Here is a 27,179-nt window from a genome sequence, read left to right as displayed (position 1 = left end):
TAGTAGAGACGGGGTTTCACCATGTTGGCCAGGCTGGTCTCGAACTCCTGACCTTTACTATGACTTTGTAGGCACAGTCAGAAATGTTTGCAACCACTGAGCTTTCAAATTAGTGGTACTCAACCTGGAGTTCACTGGATAGTAGGGAGCCGCTGTCTTGGTTTCGGTTTAATTAATGCATTTGCAAATGAATCAAGATATTCTGGTATAGCCCCAACCTTACCAAAACACACATATTAAATGTCAGTTTATGACAAGTATCTGTATACCCAGTCATGCTAGATGATGGAATGTGTAGAAGGTGATGAGGAGGAAAGTCTGTCACAACTCCTGGGAAGTCCCCCTCCTCTCCACCTTCTACATTAGCTAAAATGAGTGAGCATTAGCTCCTGACGAATACGGTCAGCCTCTAAGTCCAGGGACTCCATGTGCTCATACTCTTCTTCCGGGGGCTGTTCCATGGGTCCTGTCACTGGAGAGGACCAAACATCCATCCCATGCTCCAGGGAGATGTTGTGGAGGACACAACAGGCCAAGATGATGTGGCTGGATTTCTCTGGTGAGTACTGCAGTGCCCCCTTGGATCCATCCAGGCAGCGGAATCGGGAGCAGAGGGTTCGGAAAGTCTTCTCAATCACACTGTGAGTTGCAGAATGGGCCATGTTATAGCGATATTCTGCTGGAGTTTCAGGAATGTGAAGTGGGGTCATGAGCCAGGTTCGAAGAAAGAAGGAACTGTCACCTGTGGGGAAGGCCCAAAGAAATCATAAGTGACTATAAGTGGAATACAAACAGGAAGTGAAATTCAGAAAACAGGCCGGGCGTGGTGGCTCACGCTTGTAATCCCAGCACTTTGGGAGGCCGAGGCGGGCGGATCACGAGGTCAGGAGATCGAGACCACGGTGAAACCCTGTCTCTACTAAAAAAAATACAAAAAATTAGCCAGGCGTGGTGGCGGGCGCCTGTAGTCCCAGCTACTCGGAGAGGCTGAGGCAGGAGAATGGCGTGAACCCGGGAGGCGGAGCTTGCAGTGAGCCGAGATTGCGCCACTGCACTCCAGTCTGGGCGACAGAGCAAGACTCCGTCTCAAAAAAAAAAAAAAAAAAAAAAAAGAAATTCAGAAAACATATACTGACAATGGACAAGAAAATACAACAGCCTCTGGCGCCAAAGCACACTAGAAAAACCAAGCAGAAAATGCTATGGTAAAAAGAAATCATGCCAATGCCAGGAGCAGAAAGACACGAGTTCTGGCTGAGAATATCGTTGGTAAAAATCGACACAGAAAAACGCTGGCACCTAAAGGAAGCCAAATATGAAAGAATGTAGGAAGGAGGTGAAGGCACTGGAGGAAATAAAATTCCTGCATTCGGCCGGGCACGGTGACTCCCGCCTGTAATCCCAGCACTTTGGGAGGCCGAGGTGGGTAGATCACCACCTGAGGTCCGGAGTTCAAGACCAGCCTAACCAACATGGGAGGCGGAGATTGCAGTGAGCCAAGATCATGCCATTGCACTCCAACCTGAGCGACAAGCGCGAAACTCCATCAAAAATAAAATAAAATTCCTGCATTTTCCTAATTCAGAGATATTGTTATTAATAAAAGGCTTAATAAAACCAAATAAAATCAAATAGCATGCCAATCTTCAAAATCTCCAAAGAGCAAGAATGAAAGAGGAAAAAAGACAATTCTGCCAAGAGATCCCAAAACACTTGTGAGGGAAAGTCTTAACTTTATCCTCAAAATTTCAAGTCTAAAAGCACTACCATGGGATTTCAGGGGACTTCATGGACTATAGTAATTTATTCTCCCAGTGCTAAGAAGAGTAAGACAAAAGTCCGCACGCTTATGGCAGAGATCAGAACTCAGGTGTTCTGCCTTCCTATATATCACAATTACCAGAACCATGCCTTTGGAAGAGGAAGAATTTCACATGAATAAAGAGAGCATACATATAATCATGCAAATAGTAATAGTCGGTGATAAGGAAATGAATTCAGAAGTCAATTAAAAAAATACACACAAGGCATTCTCCTTAAGTGACTTCTTCATCAAATGATTCCAGAAAGTGCTAACAAAACAACAACAACAAAAAACTGGGGTGCAATGTCCTGATACAACAGCACAATGTTAGTATAATTTTTTTTTTTTTTTGAGACAATCTCGCTCTGTCGCCCAGGCTGGAGTGCAGTGGCGCGATCTCGGCTCACTGCAATCTCCGCCTCCTGGGTTCACGCCATTCTCCTGCCTCAGCCTCTCTGAGTAGCTGGGACTACAGGCACCCACCACCACGCCCGGCTAATTTTTTGTATTTTTAGTAGAGACGGGATTTCACCGTGGTCTCGATCTCCTGACCTCGGGATCCGCCCGCCTCGGCCTCCCAAAGTGCTGGGATTACAAGCGTGAGCCACCGCGCTTGGCCAGCGCCCGGCTAATTTTTTGTGTTTTTAGTAGACACGGGGTTTCACTGTGTTAGCCAGGATGGTCTCGATCTCCTGACCTCATGATCCGCCCGCCTTGGCCTCCCAAAGTGCTGGGATTACAGGCGTGAGCCACCGCGTCCGGCCAATGTTAGTATGTTTTCCTGTCCTGACTCACTGTCACTACATCTGGCAGATGAGATGTCCCGCACAGAGGCAAAATCTCTTAGAAATTTGAGAGACAAATAGGCCCTGGAGTACCAGTTTGCATACCACTGTGTTCCTGCCCCACCATCAATTTCAGTAGATAGTTCTGGACTGTTCAGACAGTGGTAGGCACTGTTCCCAACATACAGGGCTCATTTCTTTTAGGCGCTTACATTTATTTTTTTGGAGACAGAGTTTTGCTCTGTCACCCAGGCTGGAATGCAGTAGAGTGATAACAGTTCGCTGCAGCCTCAACCTTCCAGCCTCCTACCTCAGCCTCCTGAATATCTGGGACCACAGGCATGCGCCACCATGCCTGGTAAAATTTTTAATGTTTTCTAGAGAGGAGGTGTCACTATGTTACCCAGGCTGGTCTCTAAGTCCTGTGCCAAACAATCCATCCATCTCGACCTCCCAAAGCCCTGGGATTACAGCGCCTAGCAGGAGCTTACATTTCTAAGAAATGGATTAACTGTAAATATCTAAGAAGTCTCACAAAATTTTCAAATTTACTATTTTAGCTGACTTTTCCCCTCCCAGGTATAACCTTTTTTTTCTTTTTTTTTTTTTTTTTTTTTTGACAGAGTCTGCTCTGCTGCCCAGGCTGGAGTGCAGTGGTGCAATCTCAGCTCACTGCAACCTCCGCCTCCCAGGTTTAAGCAATTCTCCTGCCTCAGCCTCCTGAGTAGCTGGGACTACAGGGACATGCCACCACGCCCGGCTAATTTTTTGTGTTTTTAGTAGAGACGGGGTTTCACCATGTTGGCCAGGCTGGTCACGATCTCCTGACTTCATGATCCACCCGCCTCGGCCTCCCAAAGCGCAGGGATTCCTGGCACGAGCCGCCGCGCCCAGCATTTTTTTTTTTTTTTTTTGGAGACAGAGTCTCGCTCTGCCCAGGCTGGAGTGCAGTAGCGTGATCTTGGCTCACTGCAACCTCCGCCTCCCAGGTTCAAGCAATTCTTCTGCCTCAGCTTCCCGAATAGCTGGGATTACAGGCACCTGCCACCACGCCCGGCTAATTTTTGTATTTTTAGTAGAGACAGGGTTTCACCATGCTGGCCAGGCTGGTCTCAAACTCCTGACCTCAGGCGATCCACCCACCTCGGCTTCCCAAAGTGCTGGGATTACAGGCGTGAGACACCACGCCCGGCCATAACCTTTTCATTGAACATAACCCTACTAAATAATGACTTTAAGAAACTGATGCTATAAATAATAATGAAGAATAATATCCATGACTCATTGAACACCTACTATGTAGCATGTACTGTGCTGGTACTTTTTTTTAACTTTCTTTTTTTTTTTTTTTTTTTGAGACGGAGTCTCACTCTGTCGCCCAGGCTGGAATGCAGTGGCACAATCTCGGCTCACTGCAACCTCTGCCTCCCGGGTTGAAGCGATTCTCCTGCTTCAGCCTCCCGAGTAGCTGGGACTACAGGCATGTGCCACCATGACTGGCTAATTTTGGTATTTTTAGTAGAGATGGGGGTTTCACCATGTTGGCCAGGCTGGTCTCAAACTCCCAACCTCAGATGATCCGTTCCCTTTGGCCTCCCAAAGTGCTGGGATTACAATCGTGAGCCACCATGCCCGGCCCAACTTTATTTTCAATATTTATTTACTTTAATTTAGTTCTGTTTTTTGAGACAGAGTCTCACTCTGTCACCCACACTGAAGTGCAGTGGTGTGATCATAGCTCACTGCAGCCTCAAACTCCTGAGCACAAGCAATCCTCCCAACATACCCTCCTGAGTAGCTGGGATTACGGGCACATGCCACAACACCCAGCTAATTTTAAACTTTTTGTAGAGACAGGGTCTGGTTATGTTACTAGGCTGATCCTGAACTCCTGGCCTCAAGCATTCCTCCCGCTTCAGGAGGAACTCCCACCCGCTTCACCTCCCAAGGTGCTGAGATTACAGGTGTGACCACCACACCCAGCTGGTACTTTTTAAAGATTATCAGGCTGGGCACGGTGGCTCACACCTGTAATCCCAGCACTTTGAGAGGCTAAGGCAGGCGGATCACCTGAGGTCAGGAGTTTGAGACCAGTCTGGTCAATACAGAAAAACCCCATCTCTACTAAAAATACAAAAATTAGCCAGGCGTGGTGGTGCGTGCCTGCAGCCCCAGCTACAGGAGGCTGAGGCAGGAAAACTGCTTGAACCTGGGAGGTAGAGGTTGCAGTGAGCTGAGATCACGCCACTGCACTCCAGCCTAGGCGACAGGGTGAGAGTGTCTCAAAAAAAAAAAAAATTATCTCTTATTATGCAATCCCAACTCTGCTAGGTTAGATATTGAACTTATTTTTCAAATGAGAAGATCAAAGTATATGTCCATCATCCTTTGATATGTCAGGCAAAGGAAAAGACCTAGTCAGTAAACGCTAATTTCAGACTCAGAATACTAAAACAAGAGCATAATAAAACAAGAGCATAATGCTGTAAAAGAGAATAAAATAAGTAAGATGAATAGTGAAACCTGGAGATGCTAAATGATACTTGTTAAAGTTTCTCTAAGAAATGGTATGAGTCTTAAATGGAGGAGATATACAGAAAAAGCTAGAGGAGACCTTTTGTAAAACTGCTCTACCCTCACTAAATGGTTATAAACCAAGCACCACTGGAAAACAGACACTCAAGAGCGGATTAGGATCAGAATTGCTAAACAGATTACAATTGCTTATATGATCAGTCATCCATGAGACATTTTGGCAGATCTTACCCAAAGCTGCTTAATAGGACTAGGCCAAGAGCTAAAGAAATAAGAACTGAGGCCGAATTGTTTGCAGGAATAGGTATATTTAGAGGGGAATTTAGATAATGCATTCTGAAGGGACAGATGAGAATGAGGATAGGAATGATAATATCGTAGGAAAAATAATGCTAAAAAAAAAAAAAATGGCCAGAGGCTCACAGCTAGTTCTAGGTTTGACAAATCTAGAACTGTTCCTCAAACCTAAGGGTTGTTTCTTAAAATACAATTAGGCGGCCAGGTGCAGGGCTTCATGCCTGTAATCCCAGCACTTTGGGAGGCCACAGTGGGTGGATCACCTGAGGTTGGGAGTTTGAGACCAGCCTGACCAACATGGTGAAGCCTTGTCTCTACTAAAATACAAAAATTAGCCGGACGTGGTGGCAGGCGCCTGTAATCTCAGCTACTCAGGAGGCTGAGGCAGGAGAATTGCTTGAACCCAGGAGGCATAGGTTGCAGTGAGCTGAGATCGTCCCATTGCGCCACAGCCTGGGCAACAAGAGCGAAACTCCATCTCAAACAACAACAACAACAGCAACAAAAATACAATTAGCCATCTATTCTCTTTTGTTAACATGTTGTCATTCCTTATAATCCTGCCAATCTTCCCATAATTACTCCCATTGTCCACACAACCTTTAGAGACTAGTGTTTTCCAAATCTGTCTATTCATATGAATTATTTAGGGTCTCTCTGTTGCCCAGACTGGAGTGCAATAGCAGGATCATAGCTCACTGCAGCCTTGAACTCCTGGGCTCAAGTGATCCTCCCAGGTCAGCCTCCTGGGTAAGCTGGGACTACAGGCACACGCCACCATGCCTGGCAATTAAGAAAAAAAATTTTTTTTTTTTTTGAGATAGAGTCTCCAGCCCAGGCTGGAGTACAGTCGCAGAATCTCGGTTCACTGCAACCTCCGCCTCCTGGGTTCAAGCAATTCTCCTGCCTCAGCCGCTCGAGTAGCTGGGATTACAGGCATGCGCCATCAGGCCCGGCTAATTTTGTATTTTTAGTAGAGACAGGGTTTCACCATGTTGGCCAGGTTAATCTTGAACTCCTGACCTCAGGTGATCTGCCTGCCTCGGCCTCCCAAAGTGCTAGGATTACAGGCTTGAGCTACCACACCTGACAAATTTTTTTTTTTTTTTTTTTTTTTTTTGAGACAAAGTCTCACTCTTGTCCCCCAGGCTGGAGTGCAATGGCGTGATCTCAGCTCACTGCAACCTCCACCTTCCAGGTTCAAGCGATTCTCCTGCCTCAGCCTCCTGAGTAGCTGGGATTACAGGTGCCTGCCACCACACCTCACTAATTTTTGTATTTTTAGTAGAGATGGGATTTCACCATCTTGGCCAGGCTGGTCTCAAACTTCTGACTTCAGGTGATCTGCCTGCCTCGGCCTCCAAAAGTGCTGGGATTTAGCACCCGGCTAAAATTAGCACCAGGCTAATTTTTGTATTTTTAGTAGAGATGGGGTTTCACCATCTTGGCCAGGCTTGTCTTGAACCCCTGACCTCGTTATCCACCTGCCTCGGACTCCCAAAGTGCTGGGATCACAGGCGTGAGCCACTTTTCTTTTTTTTTTTTAAGATGGAGTCTCACTCTGTCATCCAGGTTGGAATGCAGTGGCACGATCTCCACTCACTGCAACCTCCACCTACCAGGATCAAGCAATTCTCCTGCATCAGCCTCCTGAGTAGCTGGAATCACAGGCTCCGCCACCATGCCCAGCTAATTTTTGTATATTTAGTAGAGACGGGGTTTCAGCATGTTGACCAGCTGGTCTGGAAGTCCTGACCTCAAGTGATCCACCCACCTCGGCCTCCCAAAATGCTGGGATTACAGGCGTGAGCCACCACGCCTGGCCTGAGGAAATCAGTTTCTACATCTTCAACTTCCACAGGTATATTCTAGCTTTCTTAGTGCCTCACACCAAAACTAGCTTTAATAAACACTTGCTGACCAGGCACAGTGGCTCATACCTGTAATCCCAGCACTTTGGGAGGCTGAGGTGGACTGGCTGAGCTCAGGAGTTTGAGACCTGCCTGGGCTACACAGTGAGACCCAGACTCCACACAAAAAAAAAAATTTTTTTTTTTTTTTTTTTTTTGAGAATAAGTCTCACTCATTGCCCAGGCTAGAGTGCAATAGCGTAATCTCGGCTCACTGCAACCTCCACCTCCCGGGTTCAAGCAGTTCTCCTGCCTCAGCCTCCTGAGTAGCTAGGACTACAGGTGCCCACCACCATGCCTGGGTAATTTTTGTATTTTTAGTAGAGATGAGGTTTCACCATGTTGGCCAGGCTGGTCTCAAACTCCTGACCTCAGGTGATCCGCCCGCTTTGGCCTCCCAAAGTGCTGGGATTACAGGCATGAGCCACAGCGCCCAGCCAAAAAATTTAAAACAAAATTAGCCAGGCATGATGGCAGGCACCTATGGTCCCAACTACTCGGTAGACTGATGTGGGAGGATCAATTGAGCCCAGGGGGTCAAGGCTTCAATACGTTGTGATCATGCCAGTGCACCCCAGCGTGGGTGACAGAGTGAGACCCTGTCTCAAAAATGTATGCATGTATATATATATAAAATATAAACAGGCCAGGCACAGTGGGCTCACGCCTGTAATCCCAGCACTTTGGGAGGCCAAGGCGGGTGGATCACGAGGTCAGGAGATGGAGACCATCCTGGCTAACATGGTGAAACCCTGTCTCTACTAAAAATACAAAAAATTAGCTGGGCGTGGTGGCGGGCGCCTGTAGTCCCAGCTACTTGGGAGGCTGAGGCAGGAGAATGGTGTGAACTCAGGAGGCGGAGCTTGCAGTGAGCCAAGATCATGCCACTGCACTCCAGCCTGGGCGACAGAGTGAGACTCCGTCTCAAAAAATAAATAAATAGGCCGGGCGTGGTGGCTCACGCCTGTAATCCTAGCACTTTGGGAGGCCGAGGCGGGTGGATCACCTGAGGTCAGGAGTTTGAGACCAGCCTGACCAACATGGAGAAACCCCGTCTCTACTAAAAATACAAAAAAAAATTAGCCGGGCATGGAGGCGCATGCCTGTAATCCCAGTTACTCGGGAGGCTGAGGCAGGAGAATCGCTTGAACCCAGGAGGCGGAGGTTGCGGTGAGCCGAGATCGCGCCATTGCACTCCAGCCTGGGCGACAAGAGCGAAAACTCTGTCTCAAAAAATAAAAATAGCCGGGCGCGGTGGCTCACGCTTGTAATCCCAGCACTTTGGGAGGCCGAGGCGGGCGGATCACGAGGTCAGGAGATCGAGACCATCCTGGCTAACATGGTGAAACCCCGTCTCTACTAAAAATACAAAAAAAATTAGCCGGGCGTGGTGGCGGGCGCCTGTAGTCCCAGCTACTCGGAGAGGCTGAGGCAGGAGAATGGCGTGAACCCGGGAGGCGGAGCTTGCAGTGAGCCGAGATCGCGCCACTGCACTCCAGCCTGGGCGACAGAGCGAGACTCCGTCTCAAAAAAAAAAAAAATAATAAAAATAAAAAAAAATAAAAATAAAAATAAAAATAAATAAATAAATAAACAAACATTCGTTAAATGTTGCTACAGTATCTGTTTTTCCCACTCCTACCCTTTCTGTAGAGAGGGGAATCAGAAAAGTTATTTATCAGAATTTTTACTAATTTACAAGTATGTACTATAAACAATGTAAAAAACTACTTTAAAGCCATAATTCCAACTGAATCTTGGATCCCAAGGTGGGAAGAAAAAGAAGTCCTTACCAGGAATATTTGCCAAATAGAGTAATTCGTCCTATGATCTGATTTAAACACTGAAACACAAGCGATTTAAATGTTATGTGCCTCAGTCTCCTCTTTTGTAAAAATGTTAATAATATTATTATTTAACTCGTTTTTTTTTTTTTTTTTTTTGAGACAGTCTTGCTCTGTCACCCAGGCTAGAGTGCAGTGGCATGACCTCGGCTCACTGCAAACTCTGCCTCCCGAGTTCACGCCATTCTCTTGCCTCAGCCTCCTGAGTAGCTGGGACTACAGGCGCCTGCCACCACGCCCGGCTTATTTTTTGTATTTTTAGTAGAGATGAGGTTTCACCGTGTTAGCCAGGATGGTCTCGATCTCCTGACCTCATGATCTGCCCACCTCAGCCTCCCAAAGTGCTGGGATTACAGGCGTGAGCCACCGCGCCCGTCTATTATTTAACTCTTAAAGAGTTTTTATAAGCATTAAGTGATATAATTGATGCAAAATGCTTACAATATTGCCTGTCAAATTTTAAGGGCTAAGTTTTAGCTGGCTTAATAGTTAGGGAACCGGGCAGGGTGCAGTAGCTCATGCCTGTAATTCCAGCAATTTGGGAGTACAAGGTGGGCTAACTGCTTGAGCCTAGGGGTTCGAGACCAGCCTGGGCAGCATGACAAAACACCAACTTTACCAAAAATACAAAAATCAGCCCAGCATGGTGGTGTGCATCTGTAGTCCCAGCTACTTGGTACACTGAGGTAGAAGGATCAATTGAGCCCAGGAGGTCAAGGCTGCAGTGAGTCATAATCACACCACTGCACTCCAGCCTGGGTGACAGAGTGAGATCCTGTCACAAAAAAAAAGGGGGCGGGGAACCAAAGTGAAGAGATTCATAAGAAATCAGCTTGGAACCGAAGTACTCCCACAGCTACAGAAGAAATGGCCAGATGAGACAATTGCAAAATCGACTTTCCCACACTTCTTGGTGTGAGTTGTATGAAAATAAAATTTGAAAGCTCAAAATAGGCAAAAGGTGTGTTTAAGATAAAGGTCCAGTAGAGTAGCAAGAAGGTGGTGCACTAAAAATGGTATGGAGAAGCAACAATCAAGAAACTCAGTAAGCTCCAAGATATTACATGTGGTACCCTGGCAGCTCTACCCCATCAGTGTAGTCTTTGCCCACTTGGAACACAGGAGGTTTCTCTTTAAAGTGCTAGTAAACATGTTAAAGAGAAGTATTTCCTGAGCATCAACTCACAGTAAGCACTGTGCTATGAGCATGTGCAGTGCAGATATGATTAATAGTCGTGATTAGCTGGGTGTGGTGGTGTATGTCTGTGATACCAGCTACTGGTATTATGAGCCTGGGCTGAGGCCAGAGGATTGCTTGAGACCAGCCTGGGCAACAGAACAAGACCCAGTCTCAAAAAAATAAAAGCTAGAGAAGTCTTTGAATCCTTAACATAGCTTTCATCTCTCATATGTTGTATACAAGATAACCCTTGTCTTGATGGTCATATAAAAGTAGCACATGAAAAAAAAACCCCCCCCAAAAAAAAACTAAGCTGCTGGGTTCAAGGGTTTTATCACTGCTAACCACACTCCTCAGAGCTGTACAGTCACCTTGGTTCACACTGCTTAATGTTGAATAGATTCTTGTCCTACTCATAACAGTAAGCCAGTCTTTCTAATGGAACTCGGGCAGATCTGTGAAGTGAGATGCTACAATAAGAATTGTGTACATGCATTGTCTACTATCATTTTTATGCAGATATCACAGTGACAATCAACAATGCAAAAATAATTTTTTTCTTTTTTTTTTTATTTTGAGACAGAGTTTCGTTCTTGTTGCCCAGGCTGGAGTGCAATGGTGCGATCTCGACTCACTGCAACCTCTACCTCCTGGGTTCAAGCGATTTGCCTGCCTCAGCCTCCCAAGTAGCTGAGATTATAGGTGTCTGCCACCACGCCCAGCTAATTTTTTGTATTTTTAGTAGAGAAGGGGTTTCACCATGTTGGCCAGGCTGGTCTTGAACACCCGACCTCAGGTGATACGCCCTCCATGGCCTCCCACAGTGCTGGGATTATAGTCGTGAGCCACCGCGCCCAGCAGTATTTTGGCTTTATTTCAAGGGATTGTTTCATTTATTTGTTTGCTTATTTAAATTATTATTACTTTTCTGAGAGACATTGTCTCGCTTTGTTGCCCAGGCTAATCTCGAGCTCCTGGATTCAAGTGACCCTCTCACCTTGATTTCCTAAAGTGCTGGGATTATGGGCAGGAGCCATCGCACCCAGACAGGATTGTTCTTATAAGTTTGTTTTTGTTGCTGCAGCTATTGTTTGCAATAAAAATTCTTGCATGCAATTTTGTTTTGCATATGTATAAATATATACCTGTAAGATAAATTCTTAGGAGTAGAAGAGCTGGGTGAAATAACATAAAATACATTTATTAATATATATGTATTTTTTGGCTGGGCATGGTGGCTCATGCCTGTAATCCCAGCACTTTGGGAGGCTGAGATGGGCAGATCACCTGAGGTTGGGAGTTCGAGAGCAGCCTGACCAACATGGTGAAACCCCGTCTCTACTAAAAATACAAAATTAGCCGGGCATAGTGGTGCATGCCTATAATCCCAGCTACTCAGGAGGCTGAGGCAGGCGAATTGCTTGAACCTGGGAGGCGGAGGTTGCGGTGAGCCGAGATCGTGCCATTGCACTCCAGCCTGGGCAACAAGCAAAACTCTGTCTCAAAAATAATAATAATAATAGGCCGGGCGCGGTGGCTCACGCCTGTAATCCCAGCACTTTGGGAGGCCGAGGCAGGCGGATCACGAGGTCAGGAGATCGAGACCATCCTGGCTAACATGGTGAAACTCCGTCTCTACTAAAAAATACAAAAAAATTAGCCGGGCGTGTTGGCGGGCGCCTGTGGTCCCAGCTACTCGGGAGGCTGAGGCAGGAGAATGGCGTGAACCCAGGAGGTGGAGGTTGTGGTGAGCCGAGATCGCGCCACCGCACTCCAGCCTGGGGGACAGAGAAAGACTCCGTCTCAAAAAAAGAAAAAAAAAAAAAAAAATAATAATAATAATAATAATTTTTTTTACGTTGGGTGTGGTGGCTTACAGCCATATTCCCAGAGCTTTGGGAGGCTGAGATGGGAGGATGGCTTGAGGCCAGGAGCTCAAGACTAGTCTGGTCAACATAGTGAGACTCTGCCTCTACACAAAATTAAAAAAATAAAATAAAATAAGAAAAAAATGTTTAATTGTTTTGGAGACAGGGTCTTGCTATCTTTCTCAGGCTGGTCTCAAGGTCCAGGCTCAAGTGATCCTCTTGCCTTAGCCTCCCAGATAGCTGGAATTACAATTACCAGTTGTACTAGTACATGCCACTGTGCTGGCTCTAATAGTATGCCTTAAAGTTTTAATAATGTCTATTAAATGTTGATTTTTTAAAAATTAAGGCTAAGAAAATTCTCACCTGAGGTCTCACAAAAAACTGACAGAACTGAGACTCAGCTCTACAGACTCCCATATCTCATTCTACTCTACTACGTAATTTTTCTTTTTCTTGAGACAGAGTTTTGCTCTTGTTGCCCAGGCTAGAGTGCACTGGCGTGATCTTGGCTAACCGCAACCTCCGCCTCCCGAGTTCAAGCGATTCTCCTGCCTCAGCCTCCCGAGTAGCTGGGATTGCAGGCATGTGCCACTACGCCTGGCTAATTTTGTATTTTTAGTATAGACGGGGTTTCTCCATGTTGGTCAGGCTGGTCTTGAACTCCCAACCTCAGGTGATCTGCCTGCCTCGGCCTCCCAAAGTGCTGGGATAACAGGCATGAGCTACACGTGCAGCCCCTTTTCTTTTTTTTTTGAGATGGAGTTTTTGCTCTGTTGCCCGGGCGGGGGTGCAATGGCGCCATCTCGGCTCACTGCAACCTCTGCCTTCTGGGTTCAAGCGATTGTCCTGCCTCAGCCTCTCGAGTAGCTGGGACTACAGGCGCCTGCCACCATGCCCAATTTTTGTATTTTTAGTAGAGACAAGGTTTCACCATGTTGGCCAGGCTGGTCTCCAACTCTTGACCTCAGGTGATCCACCGCCTCGGCCTCCCAAAGTGCTGGGGTTGTGTGAGCCACCGCCCCCAGCCTACATAACTTTTCTATGCCTCCAAACAAAATGAAAATTCACACTTGCAAACTTACCCAGAAGCCAGCTATCTTTGTGCATACCCGCTTCAAACTGACTACTGAGGGAAGACTGCTGCAGCACAGCACAGTCCTGTAGGCTGCCAGGCCAGTTTGTCTCCACGGTCATTAGTGTCCCTCTAATGTCACACACCATCAGGCAGTTTAAAGAATGCAGGCCTTTTCGGTTCACATAGGAGAGGTCTTCAGCATTTGGTGCCTTGATGGCCACATGGATACAGTCAACCACCCCCATCACCCCTGGCATCCCTGCCAACCCATAGAATTCATCCTTCAGAGCCTGTATGGAGGCTTCATCAGCTGGAAAGCGAATGAACTGCGAGGCCCTTTCCACAAGTGCTTCGGTGACATTGGCAACACAACGACTCATAGATGCCTGACTGATTCCAATGGCATCTCCCATCCGAGTCTGGAAGGAACCTGAGGTATAAAAACCCAATGCTGCAAGGACCTGTGTCTCTGGGCTAATAGCCCTGGATCGCTGAGTAGGCCTAGAAAGATTCGCCCCCAAGAGCTCCACCAAGTAATAAATGAACTGCCGTGGAAACCCATACATGGACATCAAGTATTCATCAGTCACATCATCCAGCTTAAAACGGTCCAATGTCCGGTGACCACGGCCATATAGCAAGAGGTCACAGTCAAGCACTGTTATTGGTATAGCCATGGTAAATGTGAATGTTGTCTCTCCTCTGCTTTTTCTGAACTGTACCCAATGAAGATGTTGGTGCAAGAAAGTGTTTTTAAGAAAGTATCAGAATCCAACAGCTAACCACAGTTAAATGGCTCTGCCATTTATAATCTTCTCTCTGTAAATGTTAAAAGAAAAAACATTAGAAACCTACCAAAGACTTCGAAGTGACTCAAAGGCTGGAGCAGCTCCTTTTCTGCGAATTTCCATTTTGTTGAGGCAAAACGTACTGTACTTACAACTCTGGATTTTTCTCCACTAACTCATGGCTGCACGACAGGCTTGCTCTGATTCAAGGATAACGGGAATTCAATCTTTGTGGCTCATTTAATGCTTGGCATTTCAATTGAGAACACCAAAAGAATAATGGAGGTGATGACATAATTATTCACAAGGTAAAAGAGGTCGGCTTCTAACTATATAGGCCAAGAAGCAGCTGACATATGTCATAACCACCTTGAGTAAGAATTGGTCGCGGGTTTCATTATCCAAAGACTTCTGGTTCCACCTGATAAATTCAGGACAGATGCTGGGGTGCTCAAACCAGTCTAACAAGAAAAGAAGGGGCCAAAAAAAAAAAAAATCCAACAACAACAAAGTCCACAACCCAGCCTTATGGACGTACACTGTGTGCTGTAACAAAAGGCTTTTCCCTCACTCCAAGAACTCCAAATCGTGAACCTGAGAGCCAGGAAGTAGGGAAGACCAGACACATTGGAAGTCGGGAGCGAAAAAGAGGCTGGCCGAACCACGTTTGGGAAGCGACTCCGCCACTCTTAAAGGGCACCCTAAAAACGGATCTCAAAGTCTGATTGCGCCGGCCACTCAGCCCAGGCCCGTCACCCACCTCTCAGCGGCTGCCAGGTTACCAGCCACACTTCCCACCCACCCAGCCGGGTTGGGCCCTCCTCCGGAATCGGCGACTGCACACAGGCCGCCACGGCGCGCAAAAGCGGCACCGCCCCTTCCGCGTCAGCGCCCGCCCCGCGCCGCATCCTCACTGCCGCTGCCGCCGCGACCTGCGGTTCGTCTCCGCACATTCCACAAGCGTCCCAAACGGTCTCTCTCTCTCTCTCTCTCAAACATCTCCTTTCCGTCTTTGTTTTATGTTGAGTCGCTTAGAAAGATTGGAGAAGAAGGCTTACGTGGAATGAAAATCAACTTTTATGGAGATTTTGAGGACTAAAAGAATAAATAGGGCGTCCGTACTGTAGCGAAAGTGCGACTAAGGTTAGGCATCTGGATTTCCTCCGTAGCCCTCTTCCACCCCCCGGGCCATTACCGAAGCGGATGAAAACAAACACTAACGATGGCGGCGCCGGGAAGTGACTGGCTGCTGGGCTTAAGGCAGGAGTGACCGCTTAACCAGTGAGGGAAGCACTGAAGAGCGCCAGTCGACGTGGGTGCGACAACTCGCGGAGTCTTAGGAGCAAAACGTCTGGGGCCTGCGAGCCAGGACCCTTCTGAAGCCTTAGGTGTCTATCGGCGACGTGTACGGTCACTGCAGCTCAGGAGCGCGGAACCCTCAGCCAGGAGGTGCGGCTGGTCGGTCCCAGGTCCCGGCCTCCGTAATGAGAGCCCGGAACCAATCTTTGTGCCGCAGCTTCGCAGGTACTAACTTTTGGGGGGGAATACCCCGAGATCTCTCAGCGCCCCCGGGTGGGAGGCTATGGATCTGCGGCCCCTTGGCTGCTGCTTCGTGGAAGTCGAAGGGGATTAGCCACGGTTCAATCCCCTGGGCCCCTGAGTTTTCTATGGGAAGTTAGGTTGGTCTAGGCCCCATTGGCCCCTGCTTGTTTGGCAGAGAATCCCCTCCACCCCAGAGCTTTCCTCTCTGCTTTTTCAGCTCTTTGGGTTAGGTCGTCAGGCGTTTTGGAGGTAATTTGGGGGGCCATAACTCCGGGGTTGGGTGCCAATATGAGTGAGGTAGGTTTTCATTCAATCAAGATTTGTTGAGTGCCAAATATGTACTCCGCGTGTAGGTGAGGGTGACTGTTGACTAGTGAAAAAAGGGACCCATGGTTCACGACTGTCTTCTTACTGGCAGTGGAACGACCTGTGGAAACCTGCGATCCATTCTCATTAAATAAATCTCTGGGTAAGTGGCTAAGCACCTTCTTGAGCTCATCACTAATTCATCTCAGTTTTCACTTTCCCAGTGAGTTCCCAGTTAGCCTGGTCAATTCAGCGTAGCATTTCACTTTTGGTATTTCTTCATTCTCTGGCCACCGCGCAGCCAAAAAGAAAAAAGATATTTAAAAAAAGTTACCTATTTTCTCATTACACTTAGTTTAAAACTCATCTCCTAAGGTGATAGAATTTATTGGATACTTGCCGGGTGCGGTGGCTCACGCTTGTAATCCCAGCACTTTGGGAGGCCGAGGCGGGCGGATCACGAGGTCAGGAGATCGCGACCACGGTGAAATCCCGTCTCTACTAAACATACAAAAAAATTAGCCGGGAGTGGTGGCGGACGCCTGTAGTCCCAGCTACTCGGAGAGGCTGAGGCAGGAGAATGGCGTGAACCCGGGAGGCGGAGCTTGCAGTGAGCCGAGATTGCGCCACTGCACTCCAGCCTGGGCGACAGAGCGAGACTCCGTCTCAAAAAAAAAAAAAAAAAAAAAAAAAAAGAATGTATTGGACACCTTTAGTGGGAGATGTATTATAATAAGAAACAACAGGCTCTTCCTTTACACTAAATTAGCTTCCAGATTCTGTGTGTTGTTTTATGACTGTTAGTACTTTTCATGTGTGCATGTAGTGGCTCCAGCTCAATTATGAGGTTTTTTGTTGTTGTTTTCAACTCTCCATTTATCAGCTCAGGAGAAGTCTTTTAGTTTTTTAGATTTTAAAATTTTTATTATTATTATTAGAGATAAGGTATTGCTCTGTCACCCAAGCTGGAGTACAGTGGCGCCTTCATAGCTAACTTTAACCTCAAACTCCTGGGCTCAGGGAATCTTCCCACCTGAGCCTTCCAAAGTGTTGGGATTACATGCATAAGCCACAGAGTCCGGCCCAGGAGCTTAATCTCGAAGGAAGTTTACTTAAACTTTAGGTGTGGAATATTCGAAAGTAACTTCCAACATGGGGTGTGGAGCTAAGTAAGATGAATTTACATAAACCGTCATTTTTCCTGCACGTGCTTAGTGGAAGAGAGTGCATAGAGTTGCTGGTCATTGCTTCCTATCAAATTGTGGAAACCAATAAAAACAAAATATTCTGTGAGAGAACAGAGGTACTGTAGCCAGGAAGAATGCAAAGGAGGCTGCCCAGAGGGAATCAAACCTTTCTAAAGTTTGGGTTTTAAATATTTAAAAGGATTTTAAGTCCCTAAAGGGATTTAAAGGTTATTTTAAATGTTAGCTGATTTTTTTTTTTTTTAATGTCCTTGGGAGGTAGATTTCTTGCTTTTTTTTTGTTTTTGTTTTTGTTTTTGTTTTTGAGACGGAGTTTCACTCTTATTGCCCGGGCTAGAGTGCAGTGGCGGGATCTCGGCTCACCGCAACATCTGCCTCCCGGGTTCAAGCGATTCTCCTGCCTCAGCCTCCTGAGTAGCTGGGATTACAGGCAGGTGCCAGCACGTCCAGCTAATTTTGTATTTTTAGTAGAGATGGGGTTTCTCCATGTTAGTCAGGCTGTTCTTTTTTTTTTTTTTTTTTTTTGAGACGGAGTCTTTCTCTGTCCCCCAGGCTGGAGTGCAGTGGCGCGATCTCGGCTCACCACAACCTCCACCTCCTGGGTTCACGCCATTCTCCTGCCTCAGCCTCCCGAGTAGCTGGGACCACAGGCGCCTGCCAACACGCCCGGCTAATTTTTTGTATTTTTTAGTAGAGACGGAGTTTCACTGTGTTAGCCAGGATGGTCTCGATCTCCTGACCTCGTGATCCACCCTCCTCGGCCTCCCAAAGTGCTGGGATTACAGGCTTGAGCCACCGCGCCCGGCCCTAGTCAGGCTGTTCTTGAACTCCCGACCTCAGGTTATCCAACTGCCTTGGCCTCCCAAAGTGCTGGGATTACAGACATGAGCCACCACGCCTGGCCGATTTCTTGCTTTTAACTGAAGAGTAAATGTGGGCCAGTTTATTAAAAATCCTCAGAAGGGGCCAGGCGCGGTGGCTCAGGCCTGTAATCCCAGCACTTTGGGAGGCCGAGGCGGGCGGATCACAAGGTCAGGAGATCAAGACCATCCTGGCTAATACGGTGAAACCCCGTCTCTACTAAAAATACAAAAAATTAGCCGGGCGAGGTGGCGGGCGCCTGTAGTCCCAGCTACGCGGGAGGCTGAGGCAGGAGAATGGCGTGAACCCCGGGGGCGGAGCCTGCAGTGAGCCGAGATCGCACCACTGCACTCCAGCCTGGGTGAAAGAGCGAGACTCCTTCTCAAAAAAAAAAAAAAAAAAAAAAATCCTCAGAAGGGGCCGGGCAGGGTGGCTCACGCCTGTAATCCCAGCACTTCGGGGGGCTGAGGCAGACGAATCACTCGGTCAGGAGTTCAAGACCAGCCTGGCCAACAGGTGAAACCCCGTCTCTACTAAAAATACAAAAAGTTAGCTGGACGTGGTGTTGGGCACCTGTAATCCCACCTACTCGGGTGGCTGAGGCAGGAGAATCGCTTGAACCCAGGAGGTGGAGGTTGCGGTGAGCCTAGATCACGTCATTGCACTCCAACCCGGGAGACAGCGCCCCTCTGTCTCAAAAAAAAAAAAAAAAAATCCTCTGAGGACCAGTATAGGTTACATAGGCAATTTGTCTTTTTTGTTGTTGTTGTTTTTTGCAATGGAGTTTCACTCTTGTTACCCAGGCTGGAGGACAGTGGCATGATCTCGGCACACTGCGACAACCTCCGCCTCCTGAGTTCAAGCAATTCTCCTGCCTCAGCCTCCAAAGTAGCTGGGATTACAGGCGCCCGCCACCACGCCTGGCTAATTTTTTGTATTTTTAGTAGAGATGAGGTTTCACCGTGTTGGCCAGGCTGGTCTCCAACTCCTGACCTCAGGTGATCCACCCGCCCCGGCCTCCCGAAGTGCTGGGATTACAGGTGTGAGCCACCGCGCCAGGCCTGGCAATCTCTCTTATCCTGGTATTTTTTTGTGTGCCCTTGGTCATAAGAGAAGGGATGAGAATGTGAATTACCACTGCTTAGAAAAACAACTCAATTGGGCTGGGCACGGTTGCTCACACCTGAAATCCCAGCACTTTGGGAGGCTGAGGCAGGCAGATCACCTGAGGTGGGGAGTTTGAGACAAGCTTGGCCAACATGGAGAAACCCTGTCTCTACTAAAAATACAAAAATACCTGCGCGTGGTGGCGCATGCCTGTAATCCCAGCTACTTGGGAGGCTGAGACAGGAGAATCGCTTGAACTGGGGAGGCAGAGATTGCCGTGAGCCGAGATCACACGGTTGCATTCCAGCCTGGGCAACAAGAGCGAAACTCCGTCTCAAGAAAAAGAAAAACAACTCAATTAACGTGCATGGTTGACCTAACAGAGTCTCCTCAGTAAAAGTAAAGGTAAATCAAGAATTCACAGAAGTCGCCGGGCGCGGTGGCTCACGCCTGTAATCCCAGCACTTTGGGAGGCCGAGGCGGGCGGATCACGAGGTCAGGAGATCGAGACCATCCTGGCTAACACAGTGAAACCCCGTCTCTACTAAAAAAAATACAAAAAATTAGCCAGGCGAGGTGGCGGGCGCCTGTAGTCCCAGTTACTCGGGAGGCTGAGGCAGGAGAATGGCGTGAACCCCGGGGGGCGGAGCCTGCAGTGAGCCGAGATCGCGCCATTGCACTCCAGCCTGGGCGACAGCGAGACTCTGTCTCAAAAAAAAAAAAAAAAAAAAAAAAAGAATTCACAGAAGTCATAACTTAACAGAAACCTCCTGTGGAGCAGAAAAATAAAATGAAAGAAGTAATAACTTAGTATTGCTGTTTTGGAAAATGCTGCTTTCACTTTTGATTCATACACATGAAAGAAATAGTAAAGAAATAGTTAAGAATCATGTTACATTTTTTTCTTTCTTTTTTTTTGATACGGAGTCTTGCTCTGTTGCCCAGGCTGGAGTGTAGTGGCGCGATCTTGGCTCCCTGCAACCTCTGCCTCCCAGGTTCAAGTGATTCTCCTGCCTCAGCCTCCTGAGTAACTGGGATTACAGGTGCGCGCCACCAAGCCCGGCTAATTTTTGTATTTTTAGTAGATACTGGATTTTTCCGTGTTGGTCAGGCTGTTCTCCAACTCCTGACCTCATAATCCACCCACCTTGGCCTCTCAAATTGCTGGGATTACAGACGTGAGCCACCGCGCCCAGCCATATTTGTTTATTATTTTGAGTTGTTGATACTTTCTTTTTACATGAAGTCTGTAGTTTATAAAATGATGAATTTATGTATTTCAGAGTTAGGGGGAAGAGTTATTGGTGTGTACTGGCAGCAGGCTGTGGATTCAGAGCTGTGAAAGCTTCTCCCAAGACTATTCAGTCTTGTTTCTTTTTTTTTTTTTTTTGAGGCAGAATCTCATTCTGTCACCCATGCTGGAGTGCAGTGGCACCATCCCAGCTCACTGCAACCTCCGCCTCCCAGATTCAAGCGATTCTTCTGCCTCAGACTCCTGAGTAGCTGGGACTACAGGAGCACGCCACCATGCCTGTCTAATTTTTGTATTTTTAGTAGAGACAGGGTTTTACCATATTGGCCAGGCTGGTCTCAAACTCCTGACCTCATGATCCGCCTGCCTCAGCCTCCCAAAGTGCTGGGATTACAGGCGTGAGCCACTACGCCCGGCTATTCAGTCTTGTTTCTACCTGTTTCTTGGGGTTTTTTTTTTTTTTTTTTTTTGAGACAGAGTCTCGCTCTATCGCCCAGGCCGGAGTGCAGTGGCGCAATCTTGGCTCACTGCAAGCTCCGCCTCCCGGGTTGACGCCATTCTCCTGCCTCAGCCTCTCCGAGTAGCTGGGACTACAGGCGCCCGTTACCACGGCCGGCTAATTTTTTGTATTTTTAGTAGAGACGGGGTTTCACCGTGGTCTCGATCTCCTGACCTCGTGATCCGCCCGCCTCGGCCTCCCAAAGTGCTGGGATTACAAGCGTGAGCCGCCGTGCCTGGCCTGGGTTTCAGTGTTTCTACACTAATTTTTAGGTTAATTTCTTGGGTTTTCATTTCCTTATGCATGTAGGTAGTTTGATTATGGATCTTACGTTTTTGTGCTCTTCTGACTTTTGCTTTTAATATTTAGAGACCAACTTGCCCACCTCTCAACGTTGCCATGATAGATGGCAAACCTCTTTGTGGCTTCTCCAGGCTTCTTTGAGCATCTGTGATCAAGGAAGGGAGCACTTGGCTGTTGGGCTTTATGCAGGGTACAGGGCTTTTACCTACCTATAAGGTTAAGGTCATATCTCCCAACCCTATTCTTACTCTCATGTGTTTGTCAAAAAGACCTAACCCTTGTCCCTCATAGGCCTCGGTTCCCTGGCATCAGATTTTCCTTGTATCTATAGCTTTGATTGTACTCTTTATGGAATCTGAGATATCTCCCGTTTTTCTAGTTCAGCTGTGTGTCAGAACATTTTTATTGTCATTTTATCTACATCTTTATGTGTTTGTAGTGGGAGGGGGAACTGACAGCGTCAGTTCAGTCCACCCTGTTGATGAAAGGCCATTTCAGAGATTTATTTATTTTTATTTATATGTATATATATATTTTTAGAGATGGGATTTTGCCCTGTTGCCCAGACTGGAGTGCAGTGAAGTAATCTTGGCTCACTGCAACCTCCACCTCCCAGGTTCAAGCGATTCTCCTGCCTCAGCCTCCCGTCTAGCTGGGATTACAGGCATCTGCCTCCATGCCTGGCTAATTTTTTGTATTTTTAGTAGAGACAGGATTTCACCATGGTGGTCAGGCTGGTCTTGAACTTCTGACCTCAGGCGATCCACCTCCCTCAGCCTCCGAAAGTGCTGGGATTACAGACGTGAGCCGCTGCACCTGGCCCACTTCAGAGAATTTTGTTTGTTTTTTTGAGCCGAAGTCTCACTCTGTTGCTCAGGCTGGAGTGCAGTGGTGCGATCTTGACTCACTGCAACCTCTGCCTCCTGGGTTCAGGAGATTCTCCTGCCTCAGCCTCATGAGTAGCTGTGACTACAGGTGCATTCCACCACACTCAGCTACTTTTTGTATTTTTAGTAGAGATGGGGTTTTGCCATGTTGCCCAGGCTGGTCTCAAACTCCTGGACTAAAGCAATCCACCTGCCTCAGCCTCCCAAAGTGCTAGGATTACAGGTATGAGCCACCGCACCTGGCCTCACTCATGTTTACCATGACTTAATGCATTAAAGTCTTTGCCACCTTCATTTTTTTTTTTCTAAATCCGGAAACATTTTAATCTATTAAAAAACAGCAAAACAAACAAACAACAAAAACCCAAAATTACTTTGCTCCTTTTCACAATAGTGCACATTTTTACCATAATTCAGTTATGGCTACAAAACATCAGATTGATTGATTGATTGATTAATTTTTATCTTTTTTTTTGAGAGGGAGTCTCACTGTTGCCCAGGCTAGAGTGCAGTGGCGCAATCTTGGCTCACCGCAACCTCCGCCTCCCAGGTTCTAGCAATTCTCCTGCCTCAGCCTCCTGAGTAGCTGGGATTACATGCACCCGCCACCACACCCAGCTAATTTTTATATTTTTAGTAGAGATGGGGTTTCATCATGTTGATCAGGCTGGTCTCGAACCCCTGACCTCGTGATCCACCCGCCTTGGCCTCCCAAAGTGCTAGGATTACAGACGTGAGCTACCGCTCCTGGCCCCAGAAAATTTTTTTTTTAAATGTGTCTTCTCTATGGAATGAAAAAAATTTTTTTGTGTGTGACCTTCTAGTCTTTAATTGGCGAAATGTGTCCCAAAAAAGAAACTATTGCATTTAAGCCACATCACCAAAAAACAAAAAGCGAAACAAAAAAAAAAACCAACCAAGCGTAATACCCTTTTACTGATATGTCTTACAGATTGACATGACCAAAGCCGTATGTTTTCATTTAATTTCCATTTCCCCCTTACACTACATGCACCAATTGAATGTATGCTCTGGGAGCCATAAAATTACCAAACATCTACCTCTTCAAAAGAATGCATTAAAATTTTATTTATTTATTTATTTTTTTGAGATGGAGTCTTGCTCTGTCGCCCAGGCTGGAGTGCAGTGGTGCGATCTTGGCTCACTGCAAGCTCCGCCTCCCAGGTTCACGCCATTCTCCTGCCTCAGCCTCCTGAGTAGCTGGGACTACAGGCCCCCACTACCATGCCCGGCTAATTTTTTATATTTTTAGTAGAGACGGGGTTTCACCGTATTAGCCAGGATGGTCTCGATCTCCTGACCTTGTGATCCACCTGCCTCAGTCTCCCAGAGTGCTGGGATTACAGGCGTGAGCCACCGCACCCGGCTAAGAATGCATTAAAATATTTTAAAGAATTTTTTGTTGTTTAAAAGTGAAAAAAATATAAACAAGAAACTGATTCACTCCCTTACTTCATGCATTCATAATCTAAACCAAAAACAAAATTTTAAAGCAAGAACAAACTACTGCTGTAAGTTTTTGTAAGTCCATTTTCTCTGTACATGCAAACTGCTGACTACTGAAGGGAAAAAAGTATAATCCATGGTGTCTGCTGATTCTAAGGGGAGAAACAAGGCTGTCATTTAGTATCCAAAAACTGATACACGTATGTGCTGCTTTTATAATGTGTATTTTTCTCTCTTCTGTTTTTCATATCCAAAACTTGTAAATGCTATTTTAGGGGCAAAGCAGATTAGATTCCAACACTTGTTGAACAGAATTCACAAGCTGTGACAAAACTCTGTCATCTTCGAGGTGCAATTTTGTTTATATACACTGTATGTATATATTTCTTTTAGATTTGGCTGTAGTGGACTGGCCGTGGTTCAAGTGCCACCTTCATTCTAAGGCAAGGTTATGCTGTGATGAAATCTTGGAAGTACAGCTAGAGTCATCATTCTAGCTGTTTGAAAAAGTGTATTTGGGCCGGGTGCCGTGGCTCATGCCTGTAATCCTAGCACTTTGGGAGGCCGAGGCAGGCAGATCACGAGGTTGGGAGACCATCTGGTCTAACACGGTGAAACCCCGTCTCTACTAAAAATACAAAAAAAAAAAAAATTAGCCATACGTGGTGGCGGGCACCTGTGGTCCCAGCTACTCGGGAGGCTGAGGCAGGAGAATGGCATGAACCTGGGAGGCGGAGCTTGCAGTGAGCCGAGATTGCGCCACTGCACTCCAGTCTGGGCGACAGAGCGAGACCCCATCTCAAAGAAAAGAAAAGAAAAAGTGCATTTGAAGTACGTCCAAAATAATTTTAGAAGACATTTATGCTGGGTGAAAGTTTTTCTCCACTCTATTATGGACCATATGATCACAACTAGTTTTGTTTTTTTTGTTTTTTGTTTTTTGTTTTTTTTGAGACGGAGTCTCACTCTGTCACCTATGCTGGAGTGCAGTGGCGCAATCTTGGCTTACTGCAACCTCTGCCTCCTGGGTTCAAGCAGTTCTCCTGCCTCAGCCTCCCAAGTAGCTGGGATTACAGGTGTGCACCACCACGCCCGGCTAATTTTTGTGTTTTTAGTAGAAATGGGGTTTCACCATGTTGGCCAGGCTGGTCTCGAACTCCTGACCTCAGATGATCTGCCTGTCTTGGCCTCCCAAAGTACTGGGATTACAGGCCTGAGCCACCGTGCCTGGCTGGCAACTAGTTTTTTTATTTGTTAATTTGATTTTTTTTAATTCAAATCTACAGAAAAGTTGGAAGAATATTACAGTGAATTTTTACGTACTCTTCCCTTAGATTTGCACATTGTTCACTCTTTACCACATTACTTTCTTTCTCCTATATATTGTATAACTTATTTTTGCGTTATATTTACACATTCTTATTCTTTTTTTTTTTTTCTGAACCCTTCAGAGATGTTACTTATATCTCATGAATAAGAGTGTGGACTAAAATGTAATTTTATCAAAATCAGGAATTTTTTTTTTTTTTTTTTGAAATGGAGTCTCGCTGTCACCCAGGCTGGAGTACAGTGGCGCAATATCGGCTCCCTGCAACCTCCACCTCCCGGGTTCAAATGATTCTCCTGCCTCAGCCTCCTGAGTAGCTGGGACTACAGGCATGCGTCACCACACCCGGCTCATTTTTGTATTTTACTAGAGAAAGGGTTTCACCATGTTGGCCAGGCTGGTCTCGAACTCTTGACCTCAAGTGTTCACACTCCTCAGCCTGCCAAAGTGCTGGGATTACAGGGGTGAGCCACTGCAACCAGCCAAATTCAGGAAATTTAATATTGATGCAATACTGTTACGTAGTATACAGTTGGGTTCAAATGTTGCCAGTTGTTTCAGTACTGTCCTTCACAGAAACTTTTTTAAAAATCCAGGAACCAGTCCAGAATCAAGCTTTGCATTTAGTTGTCACACTTTATTCTCCTTTAATCTAAAATGGCTTTTCAGATTTTTTGTTTTTTTGGTGTTTTATAACACTGATGTTTTTGAAGAGTGACGAGCCCATTATATTATTAAATGTTCTGCCTTTCAATTTGAGCTTGTCCAGTCACTTCCCATGGTTAGTTTCAGGTTATACAGTTTTAGCAAGAAAGCTGTGTAAGTAATACATCACATCAGAAGGGCTATGAAGTCAGTTTCTTCAATTGTTGTTGTCCAGGCCAGGGTGAAAGTTCCCCTTCACCCTTGAAAAAATCAGCTCATTAGCTCAATGGCTGGGCATGATTGCTCGTGCTGTAATCCTAGCACTTTGGGAAGCTGAGGTGAGAGGATTGCCTGAGCACAAGAGTTTGAGACCAGCCTGAGCAACATAGTGAGATGCCGTCTCTACAAAAAAATAAAAAGTTACCTGGGCGTGGTGGTGTGCACCTGTAGTCCCAGCTGAGGTGGGAGGATTGCTTGAGCCTGGGAGGTCGAAGCTGCAGTGAGCCATGATCATGTCATGGCACTCCAGCCTGAGCAACAGAGACCTTGTCTCCGAAAGATAATCAACTCATTCACAAGGCCAGGTTCAGTGGCTCACACCGGTAATCCTAATCCCAACACTTTAGGAGGCCAAGATGGGAGGATCACTTGAAGCCAGGAGTTCCAGACCAGCCTGGGCAACATATCAAGATTGCGTTGCTACCAAAAGAAAAAAAAAAATCAACTCACGAAAGGCATATGAATTGGAAAAAAAGGCATACAGATTTTTTTTTTCCTAAGGTACTTTTGCTATAGCTTGCTCTTTGTTTCTTTCTTTCTTTTTTTTTTTTTTTTTGATACAGGGTTTTGCCTTGTCACCCAGGCTGGAGTGCAATGACATGATCACAGCTCACTGCAGCCATAATCTCCTGGGTTCGAGTGATCTTCCCACATCAGCCTCTTGAGTAGCTGGGACTACAGGTGAGCATCACACCCAGCCAATTTTTTGTATTTTTGTAGATAAATGTTACCCAGCCTGATCTTGAACTCCTGAGTTCAAGCTATCCTCCTGCCTCGGCCTTCTAAAGTATTGAGATTATAGGCGTGAGTCACTGGGCTGGCCAAGGCATACAGATTTATCACAGAGTGATTGCCCATCCCCCCAGGTGGTTCAGAGGTTATATACCGTTCTGGCAAAACAAGTTATGGAAACCTGGAGAAGAGGAATTCCGCTGAGGGGATTACTAGGGAGAATGAATGGATCAGGGAACAGAGATTAACTTGCACATTATCTTGTGAAAGGGTCCATTTAGGTGCGGTTACATTTGTGGTGTTACAGCATACAGAAGAACAGTTGTTCCTTTAGGTGGGTCTGGATTTTAGGCACATAAAGGAATTTAAGCTTTACTGTATGCTTTGGAAGAGAAGGTGTGTGGATGGAGTGAGATGTCAGAGATACCTTGAGGCTTCTTTGGTTGAGCATAGCCATATTTGAGGGTATTGATTTCTTTTGTTTTTTGTTAGTTTGTTTGTTTTTGAGACAGAGTCTGTTGCCCAGGTTGGAGTGCAGTGGTGCGATCTCGGCTCACTGCAACCTCCGTCTCCCATGTTCACGCCATTCTCCTGCCTCAGCCTCCTGAGTAGCTGGGACTACAGGTGCCCACCACCACGCCCAGCTAATTTTTTGTATTTTTAGTAGAGACAGGGTTT

At 46.6% G+C, this 27,179-nt stretch overlaps 2 protein-coding genes across 54 annotated transcripts in view; one reads left to right on the top strand and one right to left on the bottom strand.

The window, feature by feature from the left end:
- Positions 1 to 155: 155 nt before the first annotated feature.
- HARBI1 (harbinger transposase derived 1) lies at positions 156 to 15,004 on the bottom strand. Of its 4 annotated transcripts, none has more exons than XM_055281773.2 (3): positions 14,850 to 15,004; positions 13,309 to 14,120; positions 156 to 742 (listed from the first exon to the last, which is right to left on the bottom strand). In XM_055281773.2, the coding sequence occupies exons 2-3, from the start codon at positions 13,976 to 13,978 to the stop codon at positions 363 to 365; spliced, it is 1,050 nt and encodes a 349-aa protein (XP_055137748.1). In that variant the 5' UTR covers positions 13,979 to 14,120; positions 14,850 to 15,004; the 3' UTR covers positions 156 to 362. The 4 variants fall into 4 exon arrangements, with proteins under 4 accessions (XP_055137748.1, XP_055137750.1, XP_055137749.1 ...); XM_055281775.2 differs by having other exon boundaries at positions 14,242 to 14,966; XM_055281774.2 differs by having other exon boundaries at positions 14,459 to 14,936.
- ATG13 (autophagy related 13) overlaps positions 14,996 to 27,179 on the top strand; it is a 61,657-nt gene continuing 49,473 nt past the window's right edge. For 10 of the 50 annotated variants that reach the window (XM_063640930.1, XM_055281760.2, XM_055281742.2 and 7 more), the window contains exons 1-2: positions 15,482 to 15,613; positions 15,985 to 16,100. The gene's annotated coding sequence lies outside the window, so the exon portion shown is untranslated. Of the gene's footprint in view, positions 15,614 to 15,984; positions 16,101 to 26,332; positions 26,451 to 27,179 lie in introns of all 50 variants that reach the window. The other 40 variants (XM_063640931.1, XM_063640918.1, XM_055281750.2 and 37 more) reach the window with 14 other exon arrangements.

The sequence above is a fragment of the Symphalangus syndactylus genome, chromosome 6, assembly GCF_028878055.3.
Source record: "Symphalangus syndactylus isolate Jambi chromosome 6, NHGRI_mSymSyn1-v2.1_pri, whole genome shotgun sequence".
NCBI lineage: Eukaryota > Metazoa > Chordata > Mammalia > Primates > Hylobatidae > Symphalangus > Symphalangus syndactylus.
The sequence above is the reverse complement of the archived record's forward strand: the minus strand, read 5'-3'. Positions and strand labels throughout refer to the sequence as shown.